Below are 15,163 nucleotides of genomic sequence, written 5' to 3' on the forward strand. Positions count from 1 at the left end.
TAGTTGCAAGACTTTGCGAATTAATATTGATCCATATATAAGGCGCACTGTATTATAAGGCGCATGGTCAGCTTTTGAAAAAAATAAAGGCTTTTATGTGAGTCTTATAGTGCGGAAAATACGGTAAATAAAAATCATCCGTAGGTGAGCCCTTAACACTGCTTACCTACACTTAAGCTGCTTTTCCATCTGCATTTTCGGTGCCGCTGACTCGGAAAAAATGTCTTATCTCCGATTTTGAAAATCCAGCAGCTTTCTGGTTTTTACGCGGTCACTTTAATAAGCTCTCTCGCCCATTCGTGTGGTGAGCGAGGACCCTCCCTGAAAGTCGCTACTCTGTCATCAGGCGTTTTTTGCAGTGCCGATTGCTGCTTTCTGGGAGTGGGAACGTGATCGTTTTGTGGCATTTTTTAAAGCCGTGCAGTAAAAGTTGTAGAATTGTGGTTGTGGAATTGAGTACTTCAAGGAGATGGTAAGAGGTTGGTGCTCTTAGGACCTTATCTTTACCGTTTGGTAGAGAATACCTTGTCTTTGCCTTCCGCCTTGTGATGTCACAAAGCTATGATCTTTGATTTTTGCAACTCGGAGATGGCATAGGAGCTTGCTCTGTCCACTCCACGCAACGGCCCGGTATTGCAGTACCTCCGGGAACGGTGCATTCGCAATGATAGCAGCAAGGCTTTAAGGCTAGGACCTTAGCTTGGCTTTTTGGCTGAGAGTAAGTGTCCCGGCTCCTAGGCTTTGTAGCGTATTATGAACTGACCGATAACGGATAATGGATAATGATTTATGAACAAGCTAAATAACCTTTAAAACCCCCCCCCCCCCCCCCCCTCCTTGGTCTCTGATGTGGTTCGCAGATTTTCTTTGATTGCAGTAACGTAACACAAGCGAACATATCTAAGAGTTTTATATATATACATTATATATCCCTCGGGCAGCACGGCGGTGCAGTGGTTAGCACATGTGCGGCAGAGTTCTGAGATCGAACCTTCCTGTGCGGAGTTTGCATGTTCTCCCTGTGCTTTCGAGGGTTTCCTCCGGGTACTCCGGTTTCCTCCCACATCCCCAAAAACATGCAGGTCAGGTGAATTGGCCGGTCAAAATTGTCCCTAGGTGTGAATGGGCAAGTGACCTATCTGTCCCTGTGTGCCCGGCGACTGTCTGGCAACCAGTTTAGGGTGTCCCCTGCCCACTGCCTGAAGATAGCTGGGATGAGCTCCAGCACCCCCGCGACCCTACTGAGGATAAGGGGTGCAGATAATGGATGGATGGATATCAGTGATTTGGTAAATTATAGTATTAAATATCAGTACTCTGGCTTTCGTGATAGCTGAACTGACAGGATGCCAGTTCTTCTTCGAGGGTTCACAGGAGGTTATTGTAATTTGCTACAGTGAAGGCCTAGTGCAGGGGTGTCAAACTCATTTTAACTCGGGGGCCACACGATAAGAAACATTCTCTCGCGTTAGGGTTAGTAGATTAGAGAGAAAGAAAAAAAGAGAGAAAGAAGAAAGAGAGGGAGAGAAAAGTAGAGAGGGTGGGACAAGGACAGAGAGAAAGGGAAAAGAGAGAAAAGAGGGAGCGAGAGAAACAAAAGAGATACTGTAAAAATAAATGGTGAGAGAGAGATTGAAAAAGAGAGAAATAATGAATTCCAAAGATAAATAGAAAGAGAGAAGGAGAGATGGGGAGAAAGAGAGAAGGGGAAAGCAAGGAAGAGAGAAAGGAGAAAGAAAAGGAAAAGGGGAAGAGAGAGAGAGAGAGGGAGTGAAAGAGATAGAGATAGAGAGTGAGATAAAAGGGAGGATGAAAGAGAGAGACAGAGAAAGAAATACAAGTACAGTGTTTGTGAGCGGCACCTGGCTGAGCGTTGTCTCACGGGCCAGATTTAATCCTTAAGTGGGCCTGATTCGGCCCGCGGGCCGCCTATTTGGCACCGCTGCCCTAGTGGGGGGTGGCTAGAGTCAAAACACATTCACATTTTTGACTCTTTCTGCAACATCTGGTTGGGAGTCATTAGGTGAGCAAACCCCCAAATTCCAACCCCTAATGCCAAGCACCAAGCAGGGAGGCAACGGGTATCTAACCAGCAACCTCCCAGTCTCGGGGCGGGCGCCCTACCCCCAAGCCCACCGAACTTTAAGATTTAGTCTGGGAAAATGTCAACAAAACGTAGGACCTTTTTAAAGGTGGGGTGCGTAGTTTGAGGCGTCCTTAAAAACTTGAAAATGAAATATTTTCTCTTTGTGTGTTAATAATGCCCAACTGAGTTCAAAGAGCCTTTATATATATATATATATATATATATATATATATATATATATATATATTTTATTATTACTTTTACCCTCAGTGTTTCAGCTTACGCTGCAGGAAAGGTGGCCGGTGGGGGTTGATATACAGCGCGTGCTCGCGGTTTTCTTTTGTTATGGGATGAAAATGGTGAAAGTCAGAAAAGTAATGTTTCAAATATAGTTCAAATTATAACCCAAATTCCGCAAAAATATGAAAAAAGGTTTATTAAAGTACGTCTGAGAAATTGACATACTTGCACGCGCAACTAAGGGACCTTAAAAGAAGCTGCAATGACGATTTCAGCCAGAAGACGTTACAAACACCACCTATCATTTTACTCTACTTTTATTTTGAAAAATGCATTCATTAAGTTTTTCAATTTTTCTTTGTTTAAAATAAAATAAAGAAATGCATTAAGATTGCTATTTATTAATTTTATTTGTTTACATTGTTTTTAAATATTTGTATTTACTTTTTTATTTAAACATTACTTTATTTAAATGAATATTTTTTTAGCTTAAAAATAAAAGAAAAACACATACCGATACTGTTATGACCTAAAATTCCCTCCCCTGAGCAAAAAATACATTGCAAGAAATAACTTTCACACTAACTAATATAAAGAATGTTTTTGAAATATATATTTGTTATGATTTATTTTGTTGTATGGGAAAATACCAAAATAAAGAAATACCGTTAATACCCCGTTTGTAATTTAAATAGTTTTTCAATGTATTTATTTTATTTTCCTTGTCTGTAACTTCAAAATAATGTACTTTCTGGCACCATCTTCTGGCTGAAATCATCATTGCAGCCTGTTTAAAGGTCCTTAGAACATTTCTAGATAACAGTTCCTTAAAAAATTACATTTAAGCCCCAACATAATAAAAAAATTGAACATTGCATTTATTTCATGCTATCCCTTTCATTTTAAGTTCTAATTAAATTGCCATTAAAAGCTGATACCTTAAACGAGGCTGGCATCGATACAGATACCTTATACCGGTACTTGTCCATCCCTCCTGATTTCCAAAGAGGAAAATGTCTTTTAAAATATAAAAAAACATTCATGTTTTTGCAATATTAGTCACTCGCGTGTGAATTGTCTCACGTCCGGCTGCCGTTGTGAATCTTAACAGCCAACGATGACTCACGATAGTTTCCGATACTACTCTTAGCGGACGGGAATGATCCTCCGGGCTTGAATCGTGCGATTCAACGACAACTCGACTAGAATGTCTCTTTAAAAACCAACCTCTTTATGTCTCAAATTTGCATTCGGAGCAAAAATAAAATAGAAATGCAACAAAGTGGAAGGAAGGAGGGAAAGAAAGAAAGAAAGAAAGAAAGAAAGGAGGAAAAAGAAAGAGAAAGAAAATGAGAAAAAGTGGGATTGCGAGCGAAAGAGAAAGAAAGAAAGAAAGAAAGAAAGAAAGAAAGAAAGAAAGAAAGAAAGAGAAAGAAAGGAAGAAAAACAAAAAGAAATAAGAAAGAAAAAGACAAAGACAAAGAGAGAAAGGAAGAGAGAGAAAGAGAAAGATAGAGAGAGAGAAAAAGAGAGGAGAGAGATAGAGTGAGGAAGGAAAAGAGAGAAAGAGAAAGACAAAGAGAGAAAGAGAGAGTAAAAGAGAGAAACAAAGAAAGAAAAAATAAAGAGAAAGCAGGAAAGAGAAAGAAAGAAAGAGAGAGAGGAGGAAAGAAAGGAGGAAAAACAAAAAGAGAAGAGAAAGAAAAAGAAAGCAAGCGAGATAGAGAGAGAGAAAGGAAGAGAGAGAAAGAGAGAAAGAGAGAGAAGAGAGAGAGAGAAAAAAGAGAGCAAAGGAGAGATTAAGACAGAGAAAGCGAGAGAAAGGGAGAAGGAGAGAAAGAGAGAACGATAAAAAGAGAAAGATAGAGAGAAAGAAAGAGAGTGATAAAAAGGAAGAGAGAGAAAGAGAGAGACAATGAGAAAGAGAGAATGACACAGAAAAAGAGAGAGAAAGAGAAAGAAAGGAGGAAAAATAATAAAAAAGAAAAAGTAAAAAAGAAAGAGAAAGAAAGGGAATAGAAAGATATAAAGGAGGAAAATGAAAGGGAAACAAAGACAGAAAAAGAAAGGATGAAAAAGAAACACAGAAAACGAGGAAAAAGAAGGACAGAAAGACAGAAAAAGAGGAAGAAAAGACAGAAAGATAGAATGAAAAAGGCTTAGGTCATGAGGTTCATTTGAGGGATTAGCTAGCCATTATCGCCCCCTGCTGCTGGGGTTGAGGAAGTGGAGATTCATTCGGGAAAAAGAAAATCTCCAAGATGCAAAGCGCTACCAAAACTGCAAAAAGCTCAATATTTCCAATAATATATCCAATAAATATACAATAAGCAGAAGTTGTACTCTCAGGCTTGGTATTTAATTGTTTTTTTTTCTGGAATTAGTTGAATGTACAGTCTGAATAGCTCAGTTTTATCATTTTTCTTTTTTAAATGTATGCTTAAAATTGACGAATTGCATTATGGGCAATGTTACCAATTGCGCACTGCCCGCACATTCTCAGCGCACAAGAAAATCTAGCCAGCGCACAAAAATCAGGGCTCAAAATGACTAATTAAGAAGCGACTTAAGTCAAAGTTACAGTGCATGAAGGTAAAAATACAAGGGTTCCTCTGACGTTGTGTCCTAAATGCGGTATTTTGAAGTCGAGTTGAAGTAGAACGAAGTTGAGTAAAGTTAGTAGAATTTGACGAGAACCGGCTTCTTCGGCTCGGCTCACTAAAGAGAACTGGCTCTTTCGGGTCCCAAACGGCTCTTCGGGTTGTTTTTGCTTCTTTAATCCCTACACGACCAAATATTATGTAAAATTGTGCACAAAATGACTTAAAGGAAGGGGGGGGGAAATATAATAAAAAGAAAAAAATACCAAAATGAAAAAGTAGTGAAAAGCTGAGAAAAAAAGAAACAAAAGGAAGAGAAAAAAGAAGGAAAAATTCAGAAAAAAGCCAGAAAAAGGAAAAGAAACAAACAAAAGAAAAAAGGTAATTTGAGAACAAAAACAAAAAAGTAACATCTAGGAGAAAATAAACAAAATGAATTTTTTTTAAAGGAATTAAAAAAAAAAAACGAAAAAGAAGAAAAAGTTTGTGTTGCATGCAAATCATTTCCAATTATACCAAGTGAATCTTGTTGACAACATTGTACTACCACTAAAAAAATGTGATTAAATACAGTTCTGTATCTTGAAACCGACCAGATAAGCCCCCAAAAATATTAGTATTATGCGTCAAAAGATACAAGAAAAAAAAATGAAAATCTTTTGAAAGAATTGTTGTAAAAACAAATGAGGTTTGTAGGCCGTAAAACCTTTGCAATAATACATGAGTCAATTCATTCATAAGTGAAATTTTTTTTTGCATTGCCGGAAACTCAGCAAAATGTAACTTGATGTCAAGTTTTGGACATGTTTGATAATTAATTATCTTGCCACACTTGGGATTGCCGTTGCTCACTGTTGTTTCAAGCGTTGCTCACCGACTTTGTGTGAACGCTCAGACCCGTAAGGAAAATGACAGGGAACATTGATTATGGGTAATACTACTTAATATGTTCTTTTATTCTGTAAAGCTTGATTTTGTGGGCTGGATTTAGATGTCCCTTTTGGTTAAGTACACTTGTGGGAGTTCTGGGATTGAACTTCCTTATCTCTAATCACATGACACGTTTATTCTCCTTGTCGATGTCTCATTTTAGATGAATACATCTTATTATTTAAGTGTGTCGCCAACAACACAGACTGCAGGAAACAAAGATCTTCTTAAAAGAAGAAAAAAAAACAGGAACTGACCTTGTTTCCACAGTCAGCATCCTTTTCCAGGCAGAAACCGATAAATGCCGGGTCAGCAACTTTCACCAGGATGTTATCCACGCAGTAAACATGAATGCATTCAATCCCCCTCCGCTGCATGTCATCCAAGATGCCCTGGTTGCCCAAAGCTCTATACAGACCCCCGTTCCCGTCTGAAAACACAGAAATATTATCTCTTAGAAAAAAAAAATCATACGGGCAATTGCTTGCAAATTATCGCATTTTTTCTTTTATACAAAAAAAAGTTCGGCTGCACGATATACTGTACACAAGGTTTAACCGTATTTGTGCAACAATCGGTCGAAAAATATCACTCACCGCAATGCAAAACATGGAACGCAACAGTAAACGAAACCGGGTCTCGGTAGTTAGAGTGCTGAATCCAGTTGAGGTCAAACGTTGACACACACTTGTGAAGAAAATGTTATGGTTCTCTTGAGTTTGCAGTTATTTCTACAATTCTGAAAAAAACATTTATGAGGTTTGGTTCTTTTATGACTTGATTATGGGTTAACAGAAAAAGTCACCCAATCTGCTAAGTCGAAAATATAGATACAGCAACACAAAGTAGCATTTTTGGTGTGTCAATGTAGCTTTATTGCATGGCCTCTTAACTTCTTGTGAGTGATTACAGGAGGCCATTAAATAGGGCTCATTGAATGCAAACGTCCACAAACGCTAGAATGGGAGTGTCAAAGCAGCTCAGCATGGATCTGAAAAAGCGAATCATTGACTTGAACAAGTCATCAAAGTCACTTGGAGCCATTTCAAAGCAGCTGCAGGTCCCGAGAGCAACAGTGCAAACAATTGTAAGTATAAAGTGCATGGCACCGTTTTGTCACTGTCGTGATCAGGAAGAAAGCGCAAGCTATCACTTGGTCAGGAGGGTGAAGAGTCAACTGAGAATCACCAAAAAGGCAGATCTGCCAAGAATTGGAAGCTGCTGGAATACAGGTGTCAGTATCAACAGTCAAGCGTGTTTTGCATCTCCAGGGACTCAGAGGCTGCTGTGCAAGAAGTAAGGACCTTAAGGCTCGACCGAAGTTTGCTGCTGAACACAAGTATAAGACCTTCTGAAGGAAAGTTCTGTAGTCAGACGAAACACAAATCGAGTTATTTACCCACATTGCCCAGCAATATCTTCGGAGGAGAAAAGGTGAGGCCTTTAACCTGAAGTACACCACGCCTACCGTCAAGCATGGTGGTGGTAGTATTATGCTGTGGGACTGTTTTGCTGCCAATGGAACTGGTGCTTTACAGAGATTAAATGGGATCATGAAGGAGGATTACTTTCAAATTCTCCAAGATAACAAAGTCATCAGCCCGAAGATTGGGTCTCGGGCGCAGTTGGGTGTTCCAACAGAATAATGACCCCAAACACACACCAAAAGTGGTAATGGAATAGTTAAATCAGGCTAGGATTAAGGTTTTAGAATGTCCTGACTTAAACCCCATTGAGAACTTGTGGACAATGCTGAAGAAACAAGTCCATGTCAGAAAGCCATCAAATTTAACTGAACTGCACCAATTCTGTCTAGAGGCAGTGTTCTGGTTTGCCGGCGTCCCTGCGTCCTAGACGCATCATTTTCGCTGGGGACGCATTGTGTCAAATCAACATGAGTCCCCAGGACGCAACTTTTTTGACACCAAGTTGTCATTATTACCCGATTACTTTTTTTCTTTTTAAAGATTTACCGCACTCCAAACTTTTCGTCAGGCAGATCCGCCATTGTTGTTTTGGTCTCGGCAAACGAGATCTCTTTGCTTCGAGATGACGTCATTGTTTTGGTGGTAGTCGAGTGAAAGAGAAGTATGCCTCCGAAAAAACAGTTGCTATTAGGTGCAAATCAACAAAAAATTGGTCTTTTCTTCAGTGTCGGTAATAAGTCGAAACTTAATTGCTGTTAAAAGTGTCGATAAAAACTTGTCATATTGTCAGATATAACGAAATTGTGAATATGCTTAATTGCTGATAAAATTGTCAATAAAATTGTTCAAACCAAAAAAACACAGAAAGTGGTAGATAGATAGATAGATAGATACTTTCTTCATCCCCGTAGGGAAATTCACACTTCCAGCAGTCTACCCCGTTGTTTATTAACAGATGAACATGATGCCCTAGGGGTGCTTGTAGCGGAGTGGATGACGTCACACGCCAATCCAAAAGTTCGACATCCCTGCGGCAGATGGAAAACTTTTCTTTGTGAAAATCCAGGGATACACCACCTCGTGTTAGCAAGTCCGCCTCCTCTCCGATTCCCCCCGGCTTTCCTGTCTCTGTTTAGCGGCGTTGAAGCCGGATTGCTCCGGGTAGCTCCGGGTGGCTACACGTTAGCGTCCGGAATGCTAAACGTGAGCCACGTTTCCGCAAAACACAGCAACTGCGCTCCCTGTGCGCTTCGATGTTTTCCACCAGCACTCGATGATCTTATTTGGTCGTGAGTTCGCATTTTCCGTGATTACGGATGGTACCGAAGACTTATAACGCCGCTAGCCGCTTCGCTAGCTCCGGCTCTACTTCCACGATAGGCCCCTTCATCGCGCCGGCACGAGAATTCTTCAGGGCAAGGAGTTGAAATTCCTTGAATACACGCATTTTTTGTGCGCTAAAACCCATTTTTTTGCACTACACAATACGGTGACATCTAGTGGTCAAATAATACACACTATCCCTTTAAGAAAAAAAATCGTTTTTACTCACACTACCATTTTTCATTACCACCATATGCACGTGACCAAGACTGATTTGCAAGTACAGTCCACAATTCTTTTTTACAAAAATTCTTTTTCTCCTCGGTGTAAATAATAACACATTGAATGTGAATTTCCCCACGGGGATGAATGAAGTATAAAATCCTTTATAGTGAAATATATGAATTAAGTATCTATCTATCTATTTATCTGTTCTTCTCTTTTCAACTGACTCAAAAACTGCTCTGAAAATTTCAAATTCTTTGACATACAGCTTCTTTTTAAAGGAACACAAATAGTAATTTTCCCTGGTACATAGTTACTTCTATTACAGAGTAACTCAGCTACCAACTCAGTTACTTTTTGGAAAAAATAGTGAGTTACTATGACTAATTGCGGTTTTAACGTGCCCAACAATGGTGATGATGATATCAAATCCTATGCCTTTTCATGTGTTATCTATAATCGCTGATGGTCCAGTGATCAGGATTCTGCGCTTTCCCCCGCGCGACCCAGGTTCGATTCCCGTTGGTGTCCGACCACAAAGTTTGGACTGAGAAAGTGAATCAAAATTTGCTCCCATTCGCTCCCGATTTTAAATACAAGAGTATGCATCCTACACAAATAAATCCGGTACCTGGGGCCATGGAGAGTTTGCATTTACTCTCCAGGATGATTTTGCCGTCATAGTCCAAAGCTGGTAGCATGCCCTGCTGGAAGAAGACGATATTGCGCTTTTCCAAACCGAAGTAGTTGAGGCGTGAGAAGAACTCTTTGGTGGACTCCATGGTCCTGCCGCTGGTCATGATGTACCTGAAAAGTGAGAGATGACAAGTCTAATGGAGGAGGAACGCACCAAAAACACGATAAAGGGTATGGTAGGAAGGGCAGAAGACAAGAATCTTATTGAGTGTCATCAACACAGCCAAAATAATCATTGGCTGCTCTTTGCCCAGTTTGGAGAACATTGCAGGCTCGCCTTTCAGACTACTTTGTCAAGTGACATCAGGGATGTCAAACTCGTTTCAGCTCAGGGGCCACATGGTGGGAGGGAAAAAACATTCTCAAAGGGACCAGACTACTAGATTAAACAGAAAAGAAAAGAAGGAAAGGAAAAAAAGAGAGAGAGAGAAAGGGAATAAGACCAAGTGAGAGAGAAAGAGCAAGGGCGAGAGAGAGAAACAGAGAGAGAGAAAGCAAGTTAAAGAGAAAGAGACAGAAATAGAGATAGAATCAAATAGAAATGGTAAGAGAGTGAAATAGAGAGAAAAGAAAAGAAAGAGAAAGAGAAAAGGGAAAGAAAAAGAAGGAAAGAACGACATAGGCTAAAATAGAAAAAGGCGCAACAAAAGAGTGAGGAGAGAAAAAAAGAGAGAGAGAGGATATATAGAGAGAGAGAGAGAGAGAAAGAAAATAGAGAAGAGCGCGAGAGAAAATGGAGAGTAGAGAAAGAGGAAAGAGAGATACAGATAAGGTAGGAGCGATTGAAAAAAAGAGAGTGAGGGAGAAAGAGCAAGACAAAGACAGAGCAGAGGAGGAATAAAAAAGCGAGAGAAAGAGAGAAAAGAAAGTTCAAAGAAAAGAGAGAAAAAAATACAGCTACAGTTGCTTTGTGAGTGGCTTGGTCTGGCTTTTGCGACACCAAGTGGACATATTTAAAACTGCAACTCTTTTTAATCCGGTCCACGTTGTCTCGGATTGTCTCTTTTAATCTGGTCCACGTTGTCTTGTGGACCGGATTAAAACCCTTGGCGGGCCTGATCTGGTCCGCGGGCCACGTTTTAACCCCCGAGTTACATGATAAGTTTATTCTATTTTTAATATTGGACAAGATTTTATGATACCACTTCCTCATTTTGACTATAAAGCCCTTTCTCGTCATTTTGACTATAAAATTTGACTTTCTTATCTGAAGACTTCTCTCCCAGTCCTCTTTGCAAGTTCAAAATCCATTGATGTCTTCTCTCCTTATTTTAGGTGTAATATACTCATCAGTGCACTACGTTGTCATCGATGACAATGAAGACTATTCTATTTTATTTTCGATTCTCCTTTACTCTGCCCTCCTTCAAACAGCCAACTCAAGGCTGCGATTAACCCTATAAAGTGTTGGGTCAAAAAGAAACGACAGCTCCACTACTTGCATTTTCTAGTCTTGAAAATAAAAAATGGGTTATTTAAAATAAAAAAGGGTCCATATACAGTATAATACATTATTCTAACAACTTCAAAAAAATAATTGTACAACTATATCCTAAAAAGATCAGATTTTTTAAGCACTACAAAAAGGGGGTTATTTTTTCTTTAAACACCAAAAATTACTTTCGACAGACCAAATAAATTAGATTGATATTTTACAAAAAAAGATCAAATATCATGTCAAAAAAATTAAAGGGACAGTGTGTTATAATTAGTGCCTCCTAGTTACAAAAAAAACTTTCATTAAAAGAAAAAAATATATTTTAATACTACGCAAAATGAACTATCATGCCAATGTTAATTTAAAATCATAGATTGAGAAATTTGGATTTCTTTGACATATTGGAATCCCTACCTAGAAGTCGCCGCCATGTTTGTCTGGCATCTTCCTGCTACGCTGTGTTCATTTGCCACTGTATTTCTTTTATGTTGGATAACAGTGCCATCTAGTGGTTGACTATTACACACTGGGGTTTGAAACAATAGCACAAAAAACGATAAAAACAAGTGAGGCTACATGGCGGCTGTGATTGGATTAATTAAGATGTCATTATTATACGGGATTAATGTTTATTTACAGTTCAATAATGCCAGACCTTCCTTACTCAGATAAGATTTTAAAAAATTGGCACACAGAAACTACTTGATTATCATTTATTACCTTTACTGGAATATTATAATCAAACTGTCAATTGTGCCGACTTTGACCCCAATCTCATTGTAAAACCAGTCTTATGTTTGTTCTTCAGGCTGAATTCAAGTCAAGTCATGTTTATTTGTGACGCCCTTGATCACAAGGAGTATCAAAGGGCTGAACAGACCACAGATTCTTGCAAACTACAGACTATTATGACACCATACCCTGATCTAAAACCGACATGAGGGCAAGGAAAAACTCAAAAACATGTCAAATCCATCCATCCATCCATCCATTGTCTTCCGCTTATCCGAGGTCGGGTCGCAGGGGCAGCAGCCTTAAAAGGGAAGCACAGACGTCCCTATCCCCAGCCACCTCCTCCAGCTCATTCGACGGGACCCCGAGGCGTTCCCAAGCCAGCCGAGAGACATAGTCTCTCCAGCGTGTCCTGGGTCGCCCCCGGGGCCTCCTGCCGGTGGGACATGCCCGGAACACCTCCCGAGGGAGGCGTCCAGGAGGCATCCTTATTAGATGCCCGAGCCACCTCAACTGGCTCTACACCAAGTCCCTCCCGGATGACTGAGCTTCTCACCTTATCTCTAAGGGAGAACCCAGCCACCCTGCGGAGGAAACTCATTTTGGCCACTTGTATCCGGGATCGTGTTCTTTCGGTGATGACCCAAAGTTCATGACCATAGGTGAGGGTAGGAACGTAGACAGACCGGTAGATAGAGAGCTTTGACTTTCGGCTCAGCTCCCTCTTCACCACGACGGACCGGTAAAGGGTCCGAATGACGGCAGACGCTGCACCGACCCGTCTGTCGATCTCCCGTTCCATCCTACCCTCACTCGTGAACAAGACCCCAAGATACTTGAACTCCTCCACTTGGGTCAAGACCTCCTCCCCGACCCAGAGGGAGCATACCACCCTTTTCCGACTGAGTACCATGGCCTCGGACTTGGAGGTGCTGATCCTCATCCCGACCGCTTCACACTCGGCTGCGAATCGCTCCAGCGAGAGCTGAAGATCACGGCCTGAGGAAGCCAACAGCACCACGTCATCTGCAAAAAGCAGTGACGCAATGTTGAAGCCCCCAAACCGGACTCCATCCCCGCCAAGGCTGCGCCTAGAAATTCTGTCCATAAAAGTTATGAACATAATCGGTGACAAAGGGCAGCCCTGGCGGAGCCCAACCCTCACCGGGAACGAATCCGACTTACTGCCGGCAATGCGGACCAGACTCTGGCACCGGGCATACAGGGACCGCACAGCCCGGATAAGACTGTGCGGTACCCCATACTCCCAAAGCACCCCCCACAGGGCCTCCCGAGGAACACGGTCGAATGCCTTCTCCAAGTCCACAGAACACATGTAGACCGGACAGGCAAACTCCCATGCACCCTCAAAGACCCTACAGAGTGTATAGAGCTGGTCCAGTGTTCCACGGCCAGGACGAAAACCATACTGTTCCTCCTGAATCCGAGATTCGACTTCCTGGCGGACCCTCCTCTCCAGTACCCCTGAATAGACCTTACCAGGGAGGCTGAAATCCAGTCATGTTAAAATTGTATAGCCCTTAATCACAAGGAGCATCAAAGGGCGGCACCGACCACAGACTATTGCAAACTGCAGACCATTATGACATCATGCCCTGATCTACCACTTAAAAAGCATACATTTAACAAGGGTACTAACCAGTCAATCATAGCCGTGCCACCTTTCTTCAAGCATTCAGCAGTGCAACCATCCAACCCAAGCACCTTCCCCCCTTTCGTTTCTTTCACTGCCTCTTGCACCTCCCATGTTTCCACAGGCTTTACATTTAAATCACCCAACACGGGCATTCTCCCAAGCCACCAATCGCCTCTACTCTCACTTCTCTCCCATCCTCCACATTTAGCAACTCCTCAAAATACTCTGCCCATCTTGTCCTGACTGCACTACCACTAATCAGCCATCTACCGGGCCCATCTTTCACTTTCTCTTCCTTTCCAGACTCACTCTTTCTTACTCTTTTCACTTCTTACCAGAACACTTTTCTCCTTTCCTCAAAGTTAACTCCTATTTTTTTACACCATTCATCATTTGCTTTCCTTTTCGCCGCTTCCACTACCGCTTTTACCAACCTTTTTTCACTTTATACCTTTCATACGCAAAAAGTAACCACCAAATTAGATTCTGAACCAAATAAATATAATTTAAAGGAATTTCCTCAACATTATTGTCGATTGAATGGACTTTGATGATTTAAAACAAAACAAAAAACAACAAATAAGACTAAAGTTAATCAGCACTTTTTTTCACTAAGTACTTTTTTACTTTTACTAAAGTAATTACTTGGATGATGAAGCGTTTTATATATTTCACTATAAAGGATTTTATACGATTAAATACAAGTTACATTTATCGAGTGCAATGAAGATTTTCACTGAGTGGGCTTCAGGTCACGCCGTTCCAAATGCAAAATATTTTGACTAGGGAATTTTGATAACAGGACTCTGACGGAGAAGGGCAGATGCATAAGGACAGACATCGCAACGCTCTTCTCCGAGGTGATGGAGCCCATGAGGGGGACTTTCCTGGCACGCCCATGGGAGGAGCCGGCACACCATCTTGCGGCAACAAATGTGGGCAGAGGAAAAATTGGAAGACAGAGAGAGGAGACTAGACAGAGACTCGAGCGACACTAATTCGGCCATATATTTGATGGAGTTCACTTAGCTAAATTATTTAAGAAATTAAATCTGCCCCTGTATGAAAATGCTTTAAGTCTTGCTCGCAATGGAGCGAAGACGGCGACCTGACGGCAGGTAATCAAAGTTCCTGCGAGCAGGGTGACTGGGATCCTCTATAATTTTTAGTGTCCGTTTTCTAGTTCGATCGATGTAGATACTTTGCAGGGACGGGAGGCCAGTACCTATTATTTCCTCTGCCGTCCTCACTACTGATTCCATCTTTGACAATTCTTTCTGATTGGCGCGACCAAACCAAACTGTGATTGACCTAGTTAAAACTGATTCAATGATAGCACGCTAAAAATTGACTAGAATGGATTGACGGACTCCGAATGATTTGAGTTGACGAAGGAAGTAGAGCCTTTGTCTGGCTGACTTGAGAATATCGGTAGCATTGACAGTCCATGTGAGGTCAGCTGACAAGTAAGTACCCAGAAACTTGAATGAATGGACCAGTTCCACTTCACTACCATTAATTGACAGTGGCACATGCGGGGGAGGCTTAGTACGGAAATCTATTATCATCTCCTTAATTTACCTACATTCAATAACAGATTACTCTCATGACACCAGGTGGAAAGTAAATCAATTTCTGCTCGGTATTCAGTTTCGTCTCCATTTGAAATAAAGCCAGTAACCGTGGTGTCGTCTGCATATTTAGCGAATATTGAATGGTCCGAATTGGGTTGACAATCATGTGTGAATAGGGAAAACAAAGTTGGTATTATTCTGAAGTAACAGTACTTTTGGTTGGTTGGATCCCTTA

General features: G+C 41.0%; 1 protein-coding gene and 1 pseudogene across 1 annotated transcript in view; one reads left to right on the forward strand and one right to left on the reverse strand.

Moving 5' to 3' along the window:
• uap1 (UDP-N-acetylglucosamine pyrophosphorylase 1) overlaps positions 1-15,163 on the reverse strand; it is a 40,775-nt gene that overhangs the window by 14,250 nt on the left and 11,362 nt on the right. Inside the window, exons 4-5 of the mRNA XM_088348793.1 lie at positions 9,463-9,638; positions 6,114-6,286 (exon numbers count right to left, since the gene is read on the reverse strand). Of these exons, the coding sequence (XP_088204919.1) occupies positions 6,114-6,286; positions 9,463-9,638 (349 nt within the window). The remainder of the gene's footprint in view (positions 1-6,113; positions 6,287-9,462; positions 9,639-15,163) is intronic.
• On the forward strand, positions 495-664 carry LOC148355880 (U2 spliceosomal RNA; annotated as a pseudogene).

The sequence above is a fragment of the Urocampus carinirostris genome, chromosome 12, assembly GCF_059441175.1.
Source record: "Urocampus carinirostris isolate Australia breed hairy pipefish chromosome 12, RoL_Ucar_1.0, whole genome shotgun sequence".
NCBI lineage: Eukaryota > Metazoa > Chordata > Actinopteri > Syngnathiformes > Syngnathidae > Urocampus > Urocampus carinirostris.